General features: G+C 40.6%; 1 protein-coding gene across 1 annotated transcript in view; it reads right to left on the bottom strand.

The window, feature by feature from the left end:
• Positions 1 to 633: 633 nt before the first annotated feature.
• The window catches only part of LOC121388021, a 29280-nt gene continuing 13939 nt past the window's right edge, over positions 634 to 15974 (bottom strand). Inside the window, exon 2 of the mRNA XM_041519221.1 lies at positions 634 to 4108. Within this exon, the coding sequence (XP_041375155.1) occupies positions 2109 to 4108 (2000 nt within the window). The 3' untranslated portion in view covers positions 634 to 2108. The remainder of the gene's footprint in view (positions 4109 to 15974) is intronic.

The following is a 15974-nucleotide window of genomic DNA, read 5'->3' as shown; positions in this document are numbered from 1 at the left end:
GTGGTCTCCCGGCCTCATCAGTCTCCATGCTGTTATGTACGTTAATCGTGCTGTTATGTACTCTTCTATCTGGCAAAGTGCATATAAAAAGAACACATGCTGCTTTCTGGTAGGTGTAGCCTATGTAGTAGCAGCCTGTCATCCCTCTCTCTCTGTTTGTCACTCCGTCTGTCTCTCTGCCTGTCTGTTTGTCTCTGTCTCTGTCTCTCTCTGTCTCTCTCTCTCTCTCTCTCTCTCTCTCTCTCTCTCTCTCTCTCTCTCTCTCTCTCTCTCTCTCTCTCTCTCTCTCTCTCTCTCTCTCTGTCTGTAATCAAAAAGTCGAAACAACCACATTATACATCAAAAAGTCATAATTCTAAATGTGCTGAGGTATTCCAATCATTTTCTTTAACCTGTATATCTGATAGGAAATATCAACAATGTTACGAGGTGTGGTTAAAAATGTTACGAGGTGTGGTTAATCAAACACCCCCTGCCCCCTATCATCCAATCACAAAAATGTGGCAGCGCTGCTTTAAAACGTTTTCGTCCCAAGCAATCTCCAAGGTCGTGAACCTTACAATGTATGAAGAGTAGCTCTTCCATTTTTTTCTATTCTTTCGGAAAACATGAAAAGACAACAATGAGAATGAACTATTTAAATAAGTGTATTTGGAAGCTTTCGTGTGAGCTCGACACTGAATGCTTTGAACATCTATTCATAAATTATGCGGTCTACTAGCAAAGCGTGTTCTCTCGTGTAGACGTGCGTTATATTCTTGAATAAGTTAATAATCACATTAGGTTATGGGCGACTAACAACAAGCTGTAACAACAGACCTCAACAATATATTTACACACACTAATGGACTCGAGTACTTTGTATTGTGGTGAGCGGTTACTTTACTGTTCTTTATGGACACCATATACATACACACATATATACATACATATATAGATACAAACATATCAGGCCCGTACGCAGAATGGGGGGAGGGGGTGCGAATTCTTTGTGATGGGACCGACAATGGCAAAAAAAAAACCCCCACCTAAATCTAAATTTTATAGTACAAAATGTGGACCTTTGGTAAAATAAACTGGTGTGTGTGTGAGTGTGTGTGTGTGTGTGTGTGTGTGTGTGTGTGTGTGTCTGTGTGTGTGTGTTGCGTAAGCACCCAATTACATTCCCCCTGTTAATGAGCTTGCATATATATATATATATATATATATATATATATATATATATATATATATATATATATATATATATATATATATATATTACATTAACCCAACTTTCGTCTTGCCCCGTCCTGATGAAATATCTGGGTGTTGCCAAAGTTACATTACTAACGAAAACACTAAACTTGACATCTGAACCACAACACCATTAAACATACTGTATTGACAAGACAGTCGAAAGGGTGAAACTGTTTGCTCCCGCGAATAACTATTATATGCTTCAACTTGGGAGTGAGGAATGGAAGTCATTTCCCATGACGATTCTCATGAAAAGAATAACAGAGGAATCAAACTAGTTTGTGTAGCTTGTTGGATTTAGTTATATATTATTCTAATGTCGTAAGATAAATATCATTGGTGAAGTTTGTTAAAGTTTGACTATTGGATTTCAAACATATGGTCATTTTGATACAGTCATACATTGTTCTATTAGTAGCAAGTTTTTATTTATTTATATGCACCATCCCACAGGGAGTATAGCACATACCACGGCCTTTGATATACCAGTCGTGGTGCACTGGCATAAACGAGAAATAGCCCAATGGGACCACCGATGGTGCATTGGTGAAGATGAAAATAATTATTTTAAACTATTGCTATTAAATATAGAAACGGAATGAATGATTTACTGTACATACGTACACAGCTTCGTGGTGTGTTGATGTCGAAATTGTGTGTTTTATCTAATAATGTAAGGTTGGTTCTAGTCCGATATTTAGGCAGGACAGGGATCATAGGGAATGGCTAGTATTATATACATAGCATTATATACATCATAAACATTTTGTCAAAAGAGATACCCTACAAAAGAAGTCTGGCCATAAACACAGACTCCTGTCATACTATTTCTCAGTGTATTTTTCAATCATTATCCTGCATTCAGCATATCAGTTTTTCCTTTTCTCTAAATAAAGAGCAAACTTTAACTGTTTTTGCTTATTTGTGTACGCAACAATTCGGTTTGGCATCAGACCGTCCGCCTGTTTGTCGAGAATCAGTCTTGTAACTTCATCTTTAGTGAGACCTAATTTGAAAAGCCAAACCGCAGGCTGCTCGGTGGAAAACACGACAGAAAACGACGATGTTTTCTCAGCAGTCGAAGCATCGATGTAGGTCAGCTTCCGGCCAAACCTAGCGTTCATTTTCACCACCTTTCCCAGCTTCTTTTCACTGAGTCCGTGATACGTCTTGAAGCGGATCTTTTGTGGTCGTATCTCCTTGACAAATATAAACGATATCTTCCCTTCGTAGTTGTGTTTAATGTAACTCTGGACTGTTGGGAAAAACGCCTTTTCAGTGTAAAGTCCCAGAAGCTTGTCGTACGGCCGAGGGTAGTGGTGGATGCCAAACTTCATCTGGGTGGTCTGCGCGTACCCGTGTTTTCTGAAAATCGCCAAGAAAACATAGGTGAAGTCATGCGACGCACTCTTGTAGTTCTGCAGAAACGTCATGTTGTAACCATCAGACTCCAGCTCCAGTTTCCGCGAGAACAATTTCTTTTCAGACAGTCCATGCTCCAGGACAAAGTCTTTAGAGGTGGAGCTGCTAACTTCCTCTGCGATGATCGTGAAGTGTGTTCGGTGGCGATTTAACGAGTAAGCACTGATCCAACGGATGTCGTAGTGTTCCCGTTTGAACGCGTTCACGAACGCGTCCAGATGGTGCTCGTCAACTGCGAATTTTATCATCACGTTTTCGCCATCGTGTCCGAGCTGCTGCATGTCGGACATGTCTCGAATAAAGTCGTTGTATATTCCTCCCGTTTCCATCAACTCCATCAATTCGTGGGATGCGTGCTTCAAATGTTTCAGACCACGTCCTTTCAGGAAGAAAATCCAAGAATCCGGCATCTCGCTAGTGACGCTGTGATGAAACAGAATCATATCGTCCGCGTGCGGGTCGCCATCTTGCCAGAGGACACCTTTAGTGTTGGCCCGGAATCCTGCCCCGAACCAGTTTTCACTGTGCTGGACGGGTGCTGCGGGTTCTCTCGATGACAAGTGCCACTTGTACTCCTCCAGAAGAATACCTCTTCCGTTTTTCGGGTTAATGCACTTAATGAATCTCATCATATCGAAAACAGTCGTGTACCAGCCTAAGGTCGAGTCTATGATGTCAGGATGCAGTGCTTCATATATTGAAAAGGCTAACTGGTGACTGAGCGAGTTCGACATCCTCGACGAATGGTTGTCTAGTTTGAGGACTCCATTTTTACCCCAACGACCAATCCGCGTGTGCCACATGCCACAGGGTTTGATCACGTGTCTTTTGACGTAGTCCTCGTAACTCGTGTCCGAAACCTCTTCGATTATTCTACCCAGAATCGTGTATCCAAGATTCGAGTACACCGTCCGCGTTCCTGGAGTGAAGTACAGTTTCTGTGACATCACGTAGCGGATCGTGTCGAAGTACGACACCGGGCTTTCAGAGTCCATGATTTTCTTAATGTCAGGAACATCATTGCCACGTTTGATGTACACCTCGTTGAGCATGGGGTCATACAGGGGACCTTTATTCAGGTCCCACCCTGCACTGTGGTGCAGAAGGTGATCTACAGTAATGTCATGGAGTCTGGGGTCAGGTGAATTCTTTGTCAGCGGTTTCAACATGTGAAGAATACCCGCATGACCAAATACTTTACTTTTCAGATCGAGTGTCCCGTCCTGGACTAATGTGAGGATGGCAACAGCAGTGATCGACTTCGATGCGCTGGAGGCCGGAAACAGGGTGGTATCTTCAATCTGGTGGCCTTCCTCGTCCACCCCGTACCCTTTGGTGTGGATGAGACGCCCCTGTTTCATGGCGGCAACCGCCCCTCCTCTGTAGCCATGGTCCTTTAGGAAGTTACGGAATGCTATGTCGAACCTCTTGTTTGTGTCGGAGCCATCTGTAAAATAGAATCAAAAATGTGTAAATCACCATGGAAGTCAAATTTAATCTGTAACAGTAAATGGTAAAGCTATACACAAAATAATTGCAGGTCAGTATCTCAAGGCCTTCAGAAAAAAGTCTGGAAAACAAATTTTCACATCTCTTAAGTTCATGGGCCATAACCCCGTCAAAAATGGGTAAATCGCCATAGAAGTCAAATTTGATCTGTAACAGTAAATGATAAAGCTATACACAAAATTTCAGCTCATTATCTCAAGGCATTCTAAACCAAAACATGTGGAAAATTATATGTGGGACAGACAGACGGACGGGTGGACGGATAGACAGCCAGACAGATTGAAAGACAGTTTGACAGAAACAGAAGGACGGAGATAAAACCTATAATCCCTTCCTAAGTTTAAGGGCCATAACTCTGTCAAAAATGATTAAATCACCATGAAAGTCAAACTTGATCTGTAACAGTACATGATAGAGAAATAAAAAATTCCAGGTCAATATCTCAAGGCCTTCTGAAACAAAAGTCCGCAAAACAACTTTTCACATCTCCTAAGTTCAAGGGCCATAACTCCATGAAAAATGGGTACGTCGCCATGGAAGTCAAACTTAATCTGTAACAGTAAATGATACAGCTATACATAATATCTCAAATCATTCTGAAAACAAAATCCGGAAAAGTATATGTAGGACAGACGGACGAACGGATAGACAGAAAGACAGACAGACAGAAGGACAGTGGGTTAATTGCTAGCCGATCAGGTTTATCCCAGTAGCACATGCAGCACGTGCTACGGGCCCCGCGCTTCAGGGGGCTCCGCGGTCATGTGTACATATATTTTCTCCAGTTAATATTTTCCCTCTCCCCGAGTGGGTTGCAAAATATATATCCTGGAAAGGGGGAACCCGTTGTTATTTGTGCTATAGGCTCCACGGATCCTTAAACCGGCTCTGGTTGTCAGTGGTTAGTGTGAGAGAAGAGGGTGTAAAACTCGCTCTGTGTGGAAGCCGGTACCGGGCTGCGAACCCAACACCTACCAGCCTTATGTCCGATGGCTGAACCACGACCTGTATGAATATAAATTTACACACGTTTTTAAAGAAAACCTACACGTGTACAAGAAAACAGTTGCTGGAATTTGTATATACATGCACATGTATTTGGTCTGTTCACATAGGGCCGAATTTACAAAGCTTGTTTATGACTTACACACGTGTAACTACATGCATTTTTAATGCTTAAACACCTGCGTTTAAGAAAAACAGGCTTCGTAAATTCGGCCTATAGTGTTCATTAAGATAGTTGCGTCTTTCTTCTGTACATTTTTACATATAAATAAATAAATAAATAAATAAATAATGAAATGATGAAATTCATCTCCAGCAACATTAGTAGTTAAATATGTGCAGTTTCTATTTCTATATAAAACATCTGCCAGAACCACTGAGCCATGGGATAACAATGGCTAAATGCACGCGCGGACCATCGCCGGGTTATCCTAAAATCGCCTCACAAAGTCTACTGTCTTGTGACAGCGTCAGACAAACAGTTTGAATTCGTCTCGAGTGTCCGTGTTGTCCGGTGACAAATGGGCGTGGCTGATGCCTGTCGCAAGGTCCTTCATTATTCTAGTAGCTGACAATGCAGACAAAAGATGGACATGGGTCTGAGTGCACACAACAAACTACAGGTCACCTGTGTCCGAGTGGCTAAATTTGGTCGACATACGGTGACCCCCGACAATCTGACAGACAGCTCTTTAAGGTGGATGTCACGACTTGAAGACAAGTAGGATTTGCAGAAGGAGAAGCAGTTTTAGTTTTGGATTTAGAAATAAAGTGTTTTGGTTTTTTTTTTAAATGAACTTTTAGCTTTTTAACTGAACTATTTTTAACTTGCTTTAAAGGGACATTCCTGAGTTTGCTGCATTGTAAGATGTTTCCGACTAATAAATTATTTCTACGATTAAACTGGATTTCGTACGTACGAAAAATTATTTTTTAGGAAAGAAAATGAAAATTAACCTAGTACAAATATTAGAACGATCAGAAACACGTTTAATATACAGCCACTAATATTATAAACAAGAAAATATATTTAATATGTAAGTTCAATCGTAGAAATATTTTATTAGTCGATAACATCTTAAAACATTGCAGCAAACTCAGGAATATCCCTTTAAATGTTGCAGTACTTGGTTTTTTATGTCCATTCTTCTCTTGATGATGATAACAGTATATTAACGAAACGTTGAGAAAATTCACTGGTTGAGACAGATAATTTAATTTGATTAAACAATTTTTTAAACTTTGTAGCTAAAAACATAATATGTCCAGTTCGTACATATATTAATATATATATATATATTAGTTTAAAGAGACATTCCCGAGTTTGCTGCAATTTTAAAGATGTTATCGACTAACAGAGACGTTTTAACGATTGTAATTACATATCAAATATACTTTTCTGTATAACATATTAGTAGCTGTATATTATTAACGTGTTTCTGATCGTTTTAATATTTGTACTAGGTTAAATTTCATTTAATTTCCTAAAATATGGGTTTTTTTCGTACGTATGAAATTATTTGAAGACAAACTCCAGTTTAGGCTTCTTACAAATATTAAGACGACCAGAAACACATTGAATATACAGACACTGATATTCTAAACAAGTTAATTTATTTAATATGTAAGTCTAATCGTAGAAACATCTTACAATGCAGCAAACTCAGAAATGTCCCTTTAAAAGTAATTTCATTCCTATAATATTATAAAAAGTTGACATTGTTTAGGTTGTACATATTTGTACCTAGTTGTAATTGATGGTGTTTGATTTAGTATTATATCCAGACGTAACGAATTTAGCATCTCTGTAGTCATTTACATGTACATTAGCTCGTGTGACCTCTATCCCTCCCATTATTGATATTGATATGTAAGGGAAGGCTAGAGGAAACTCTATGTAATGGTTTGGCAGTTGTCGACAACCAAATGGTCGCAAGTTTAGTTACTGTGTCTAAAATACACATTTGTTACCTAAATCTAATGCGACAGAGCTTTACTTTGATTATTCTGGAGTCCAGTCATGACATTCAACTTACATGTTGTTAACCACTACCAACGCTACATGAAGAAACCTGACGCCCCTATACGTCACCACAAGAAGGTACAGTAGTATTCCCCTACATATCAATATCAATAAGGGGTGGGGGGAGGGCTGGAGGTCACTCGAGCTACATGTACACACGGTTTGTTTCCGCTTTTGATTTTGGAGGCTAAAATGTAATGATCATTTATAAACTGTTACATTTGTTAAGTTGAACATCAAAACAGAACTGACATCACAAAAATAAAACTCTATATTCATAATAAGGAAATGTTTTATTTAACGACGTACACATTTACGGTTATATGACGTCGGACATAATATGGTTAAGGACCACACAGATATTGACGGAGGAAACCCGCTGTCGGCACTTCATGGGCTACTCTTTTCGATTAGCAGCAAGGGATTTTTCATATGCACCATTCCATAGACAGGATAGCACATACCACGGCCTTTGATGTACCAGTCGTGGTGCACTGGCTGGAGCGAGAAATAGCCCAATTGGCCCACCGACGGGGATCGATCCCAAACCGGCCGCACATCAAGCAAGCGCTTTACCACTCTACCCAACCCCAATAATTCTGAATACAAAATATTATTGGTAGTAAATCTTACGGTAGAAATGAATTTTTCTTGTAGAATGCAGGAAACTGTATTTCAGGACATCTAGTTTTCAAAATTTTACGAGGGAGAATACCCCCGACCGAATCGCCTAGAAACTATGCTCTGCGCCCTCAATCTCAGCCAGCCCCCCCCCCCCCCCCCCACACACACACCCCACCCAAAAAAAAAGAAGTCTATTTGCAAAGTAGAGAACGCCCAACTGTCAACTGCCACACCCGTGACCCCGGTGCATCAACAATTCATATAGCAGATACCCAGCAATTCATATTCCAGCCGAGACATCGTACTTAGTCTCGAGGGCAGAGTTCATCAGGCTCCTGTTTAATACGAAAGGTGGCTGGTGCATACACACCATTTAAAAATAAAACGGAATGCGCTCCGCTACGCCCCTCCCCTAGAACCGCCAATACTGAATGAGAAATTTCAAGCCTCCGGTGTATCATCTTCAGACTGGATGACGTTTGTCGTAAATCATTCGTCTGCTTTGGCATTGTCACGGAATTCGCCATTTAACGTCTGCAACAGTGTACACGCACGCAGCGGTCACAACTTAACAAAAGTTTTCATTCCCCTCGCAATTAATTATACCTGCCAGGCCAGATAGAATTGCGCAATGAACTCCACGTGATCTAAGAACATTCTTTGTTAGTTTCGTCAAGGCTTTGAGCGTCTTTGTGGTCACGAAAAATCTCGATGATCGCGACTGTTCCCGCCTGAGCGCTACCAAAGACATTCTGATCGAAGCGATTTACTGTGCACTAAGCCGTGAAATGAAACGGTCACAACCAATACTTTTGTCAACACAACTAATGCAGCGTATGGGGTCTAGCTGTCATGTCTGGCTTCTAACGGAAGACTGTCGATGAAGGGGTCTGAGAAAACATAACGCATTGTATATTTTCATAATGTGAAATATTTTCATCCACGTATACCAGATTTGTTTTATTATTTTTCACTGGCGTAAGAAGCGGGGGGCAAGGGGGCATGTGCCCCCTCCACACTTTTCAGATATTTTGCTTTATATTTGCTTTATAATAGGTTAAAAGTGTGCAAATATAAAAATGTGCCCCCCCCCCCCCCCCCCCCTTGGCACCTTCTTACGCCACTGTTTTCTAAAACTGACTTTAGCTAAATTGCTGACATTTACAACTTTACGACCGTGATAATTTAGTTTTAATAACTGATATGCAAGTTAATAAGATATACAGATATAAATATATAAATAAGTAAATAAATAAGTAAATGAAGCTGGTATTACATTTGAAAAAATTTGATGATGTTGTCTTGTTCATGAAAACTGACTTTTTGCAAGCCAGGAAATATTGTTCGAGGACCACCGCGGTACGTTCAACAACTCGTTACCAGTCAGTACAAACACAAAGTCAACTTACTACATTGGTTCGCATGACATTTGCCAGTCCATGACAATAACCACACGACCAATTCTGATTTCGTCTAACGCTTTAATTTAATCTATAAACACAAGTTTATGCACCAAAAGCAACCAGACTATTATATTGACAAATCAAGGCATAGCCACAGAGAGAGAGAGAGAGAGAGAGAGAGAGAGAGAGAGAGAGAGAGAGAGAGAGAGAGAGAGAGAGAGAGAGAGAGAGAGAGAGAGAGAGAGAGAGAGAGAGAGAGAGAGAGAGCGAGGTGGGCGAGGGGAGAGGGAGGGGGAGAGAGATTAAATTGACCAATGAGACGCGAAACACGATTTGTATAACCAGCTGAACAAAACCATTATCATGAATTCAATGAACAAAGCGACGTTAACGTCCATCGCCAAATCGGTTGAAACAATAATAACAAAATTAGCAAAGCCCGAAGCCCTACATTCATGAATCTTATTAAAGTGGTTTACACAGCTATGTTAAATATAACGTGTTTCTGGTGTCTACAGACGTGGAAAGATTTACATAGTTACATAGGTTGCAGATCTTCGTTTTAGCAAGGGTGGGGGAGGTTTAGACGTCGGTAACCCATGTTTATGGAGCTGTCGAGACATGTTTCCCTAGCAAATGTTTTGAAAAAACAAAAGAGAAGAAAATTTGATTGAGCGAGGCAGGGTTCGTACACCACCCCACTTCCACCCACCCGTATACGTGCCTGAAGTGGTCGTGTCACGAGATACAGACCAACGCCAAAAAATATTTAACGATAAATTTGCAGTGTTTTGCTCACGCTATGATCAACAACAACAAAGAGTAATAATACAGGGAATGGTGTATACATATATACAATTATACATTCTGGACAGCGGACTTGAACCACGTTAACATTTTACACAATATCACGCTATGGAGAGATTAACATCATCCACCACACCCGTCTCATGACGTCAATCTAACAGTAGATTCACGTCATTCACCACACCCATCTGATGACGTCAATTTAACATATCCCTGTGGTAAAGTGATCGCCTGATCCGCGGTCGGTTTAGAATGGCTCCACATCGATGGGCCCATTGGGCTACTTCTCGTTCCAGCCTGTGCACCACGACTGGTATATAGGGCCGTGATATCTGCTATCTTGTTTGGGGGGTGGTGCATACAAAATATACCTTGCATATAATGGAAACATGTAGCGGGTTTCCTGTCAAAGACTATATGTCAAAATTACCAAATGTTTGACATCTAATATCTGATTATTAATTAATCAATGTGTTCTAGTGGTGTCGTTAAACAAAAGAAATTAACTTTAACTTTTAACACACCCATCTCATGACTCCAGTATAACAGGAGATATTGACGTCATCCAAGACAACCATCTTATTACGTCAATATAACAGTAGATTTATATCTTACACCTAATGTAATGCCTACCCCACACGACAGCTATTAGCTGAGCAAAATGTTACTTTTTTCTCAGCTGTTTGCTCATTCCAATTTCACTGCATACGAAGATCTTACTAAGTGCTGAGCTAATTTTCTTACGACTGTCCAATGACGTCATTCTGACGCAATTTTTGCTATTCCATTGATCAGTTGGTAAATACAGGTCAGCTGATAAGCTCACGCAGTCCACATACTGAGATTTTTGCCACGTGTGGCCAAAAATATCAAACACGATAGATATTTTCTTCACGACCACGCGAGGCGAAAAAATCAACAAAATAGCCCCCACACGAGAGCTATCAGTTGAGCACAACGTCTCCAATAACATTTTGCTTAGCTGATAGGTCTCGTGTGCGGTATGCTTAGAGGAGAATCCCAGTCTCGGTATGTCCAACGACTTTCTGTCCGTCCTAATATCTGTAGCAGCCCAATGTCGAGTTTACTTTCTATTAATTTCGCATATCTCTCTGTGTGTATGTATGTATTGATGAATGTATGTATTGATGTATATATGTATTGATGTATGTATATATTGATGTATTAATATCTGTATATTGTATGTATGTCGGTTTGACTATTGCGTAAATGTATGTATGTATGTATCTCTATCTCGCTCTCTCTCTGTGTGTGTGTGTGTGTGTGTGTGTGTGTGTGTGTGTGTGTGTGTGTGTGTGTATCTATATATTGTATGTATGTCGAGGTTGACTATTACATACATAGATATTAACGCACAGGCGCAGGGGATAATTAAAACAATTTCTGGCCTCACAAATTATCTCATGCCGTTGTTGGGACTCGAACATGTGACATCGAATCGCCCGCAACTTGCAGACTTGCCACGATACGTTCTGAGATATCGAGTCACCCTTAGAAATAATGCTCTTTAACTCAACCATATGCATGGGGCCTACAAGCTACTTGATCGATTCCGCGTACATATGTCTGCATGTGTGTGTGTATATATATGAACGTACGTAATTAATTACGTTGGGAAGTAAGGTAACGTTGTAGCTACTGAAAACATTAGAACGACCAGACACTGATATTCTAAATAAGAAAGTAAATTTAATGTGTAATTGTTGTCATTAGAAAGGAACTGGAAACTCTACTAACGTGCCCCTATCGAAAAGGTTCAGGCACACCCATCCCTGGTCTGAGATCTGACTTCGCCAGTGGCCAGTCCTGGGACGGGAGGGCGTTAGAAAGGTTATGTTGGTCGAAAACATATTACAATAGCAGCAAATTGAGTAGCATCTCCTTATTTACTAAGCGCTTGCTCGATGCACGGTCGGTCTAGTATCGATCCCCGTCGATGGGCCCATTGGGCTATTTCTCGTTCTAGCCAGTGCAGTGCCAGTGGTATGTGCTATCCTGTCTGTGGGATGGTGCATACAAAATATCCCTTGCTATCAATGGAAAAAATGTAGCGGCTTTCCTCTCTATGACTGTGTCACAATGATCATATGTCTGACATCCAATAGCCGATGATTAATAAATCAATGTACTCTAGTGGTGTCGTTACACAAAACAAACTCCTTGACTCTGGTTCACTGATGAGGAAACGCCTTATTGTCACCGTAACGTCTTTCTAACGATCGCATCTACAACTTCCAGGTAAGCTTAGTGTGTATAGTCTGTGATCGCTTTGGTGGGGGTTTTTTATCACCTCAATAGCACGTCAACAACACTGCGCGCAGCCTATCTATTATATAGATGATTGTACTTATCAATGCACTTACACATATCAGGATCGAATTGTGGGGCGGCCTGTCCTAGCGACTAGCACACAAAACGGCGCCCTTGTAACCCGAGACGTATTATCCCCGGTAAATACGAAATGGATTTCTATAATACCGTATCGCCTGGCGGATTATACATTATTCGGTCGACATCAAATAAGCTGAATACAAAGTTGGGATTTAAATTAAATCGAAACCGGCTGAGCGAAAAAGACGACCTTCGTTTCTTAAACCGTGACGAGACTGGTCCGTCTGTGTGTGTGTGTCCGCGTGTGTGCAATTATACACCTTCTTCTAACTGCCAAATTGGTTCCTGAAGGAATTTTGATGAGATTTCGGCAATTCATTCACCTGATAATGAGAACATCGCTGGGAATTTTCCACAGTTTGCAGCTATTCCGGATTTAAAAGTTCGACATTGTACGGTGTCCAGTTTACATATTTGAGGAGACCGTTTTCATAATGAAAAGCCGAACAGTGAAGCCGACGTCTGCACACACCTATTGACCCGCCATTTTGAAAAGACACGACGAGTAAACTTTTAGAAGTAACTGCCAAATGTTTTCACAGAAAGCTTCACTGTATTGTATTTCAGTTTGGAAGAATTAGATCCAAAGGATGCAGAGTATTATAAAAGCATTGCGGCCCTCGTAATTAATACAATGTTGACGAACAACGAAAACAAGACATCTGTATATGCTTTGCTAAAACCAAAATGTAGGTCGCGTCAAGACCTTATTTCAACCAGCCGAGTACTAATATATACGTTTATACATTCTACGTGGGGCGCCAGGCGTTTGTGAATAGTTAAACTTTGTTTTGTTTAACGACACCACAAGAACACATTGATTCATTAATCATCGGCTAGTGAATGTCAAACATTTGTTAATTTTGACACAGAGTCTTAGAGAGGAAACCCGCTACATTTCTTTTTTCATTAGTACATACCACGGCCTTTGAAATACCAGTCGTGATGCACTGACTGGAACGAGAAATAGATGCAACATTTTGTCAATAAAAAATATCCTGAATGTACTTAAACGTGAGGACATACTGTTGAAGTAGTCACCATTTTTGGCTTGAAAAAAAACAAAAAAACGGGGCGGGACGTAGCCCAGTGGTAGCCCAGCCCTCGCCTGATCCGCGGTCAGTCTAGGATTGATCCCCGTCGGTGGGCCCATTGGGCTATTTCTTGTTCCAGCCAGTGCACCAGGACTGATACATAAAAGGTCGTGGTATATGCTATCTGTTTGTGGGTTGGTGCATATATAAGATCCCTTGCTACTAATGGAAAAATGTAGCGGTTTCCTCTCTAAGACTGTATGTCAAAATGACCAAATGTTTGACATCCAATAGCCGATGATTAATGAATCAATGTGCTCTAGTGGTGTCGTTAAACAAAAAAACTTTAAAACACTTTTTTTTTTTTTTTTTAAATACAGCACTTTACTACAGAAGTCTTCTAACAGCCTGATTTGTTTCTTCTTTTTTAAGTATGAAAATGGGTCCCCTTCCCAACAACCCTTCTTCTCGTGTTACCATTCCAAATATTTAATATTCATCCCTCGCATATCTAAAGTACAGGCACGGAGGAGCAGAGGGGATGGGGGAGGGGGTCAGAAATTGTATTGGTAGTAAATCTTTAGGCAGAGATTAATTTTACTTGTGGAATGCAGAAAATTGCATTTCAGGACATCTATTTTTCAAAATTTTACATGGGAGCATACCCCGAACCACCTAGGAACTTTGCTTTGCGCCTTAGATCTCAGTCACACACACACACACACACACACACACACACACACACAAAATGTATACGTGCTTCCGCCGTGCTTTAATTGTCTTTTGTTATTTGGGTGGTCGTCACACAAGTGTCCATTTGAAACCCCGTGTTGTTATATAATCCGCCCTTTACAGCAAGTTTGACTGCATTCAGAGTCTCCGCTAATTTTACACCCATCAAGTTACTTCCAACAATGACTTGCACTTGTCGTCTGCTCGCCGAACTAACTCGATGACGTAGACATTACGGCTTCTGAATTTGTGACACGTAGAGACACCGACTGTGCCGTCAGTCGCCAAGTAAAGCGTGGACCAGGGAGTGGACGAAGTTGGGGGTCACTCTAGGAATGTGGAGTTGGACAGGCAGCCAGATCTTGGTGTAATCTAGACACACACTAATCCACCTCATTATCCTCGTTTACAGATCGGTGAAAACGTATACCCAACTCTGTATCGCGTCGTTCATCTCCTGTACAAGTCACTTGTTAGCAGGTTGACTTGGCGTCATTGCCGCCCATAACACAATTATTTACAATGACCAAGTCGTTTTCCAAGGATAGATATATCTATATATATCTGCAGCTTGGCAAAAAAACCCACACATAAACCATTTGTACGGCGAAAGCAAATAGACATTGGAGGTGGGTGGTGACTGAGATCGAGAGCGCAAAGCAACGTTTTTAAGGGGTTCGGGGGGTATGCTACCCCGTAAAAGTTTGAAAACTAGATGTCCAGAAGTGCACTTTCCTGCATTCTACAAGTAAAATTCATCTCTGCCTTAAGATTTGCTACCAATAATATTTTTGATTCAGAATTATTGCCTGAATATCCAACTTCATTATTTGTTATTGTTTGTTGTAGGAGGGTTTATTGGTTGTTATTTAATTCCATTTGTTTTTATTTGTTGGCATTTTTGTTGTAGTTGATGGGTCTAGTAGTTTGTAGTGCAGTGATAAATGCATGAACATGGACAGTTAACTGTACAGAGAACATGCAGTGTACTTTAAACGACAGTATCGATGTCACGATTCAAGGTACACGTGTAATGGTATGCATACCGACACAAACAGTAACACAAACCGTAGTTCACTTGACGGCGATACCCGTGGAAAACTAAAAGATACCCCTTCATCCTGAGACTACCAGTATGATGCTGAACTACCACAATTTATGTACCTGGTAGCCCGGTGGGCTACCACTAAATTGAAACATTTTTCTAACCCTGCTGTCTTACATTGCCATGTCTTCTCGCCCTCTTTTCCAAATCCACCCTTGTCCTATCGCCGATCTGTACTTGTAAATGCTTGGTTTTGGGTATAAGCACAATTCACACAAACAAACAAAACAAAAAATCAAACAACACACACACACACACACACACACACACACACACATACCTGCAAACCAAAGCAATAACCTAAACATGCAAATGGCATGTACGTGTATATTAACCATGTACGCATCAACTATACAACTTGTAAGTGACATTCTACACAAATTGACTTGCGTAGACTGCATATCCCGTCATTAAAAGTATACGCACTCTCCCTATACATGTACAACAGTTCTTTTTATTAACAACACAACCATCCTATGTTCCCATATTACATAGAATGTTTTGTTATGTACCGTGAACTGACAATGATTGCATACGTTTAAACAGACATGGTATAAGCCTACGTCGACACACACACAGGCGTCCTGTAAGCGTGTGTGGTGGAGAATAAAGCTAAGTTGTTGTATTGGCTGTTATAAATAAAACAAACAGTAATGTCA

The sequence above is a fragment of the Gigantopelta aegis genome, chromosome 14 (assembly GCF_016097555.1).
Source record: "Gigantopelta aegis isolate Gae_Host chromosome 14, Gae_host_genome, whole genome shotgun sequence".
Classification (NCBI taxonomy): domain Eukaryota; kingdom Metazoa; phylum Mollusca; class Gastropoda; order Neomphalida; family Peltospiridae; genus Gigantopelta; species Gigantopelta aegis.
The sequence above is the reverse complement of the archived record's forward strand: the minus strand, read 5'-3'. Positions and strand labels throughout refer to the sequence as shown.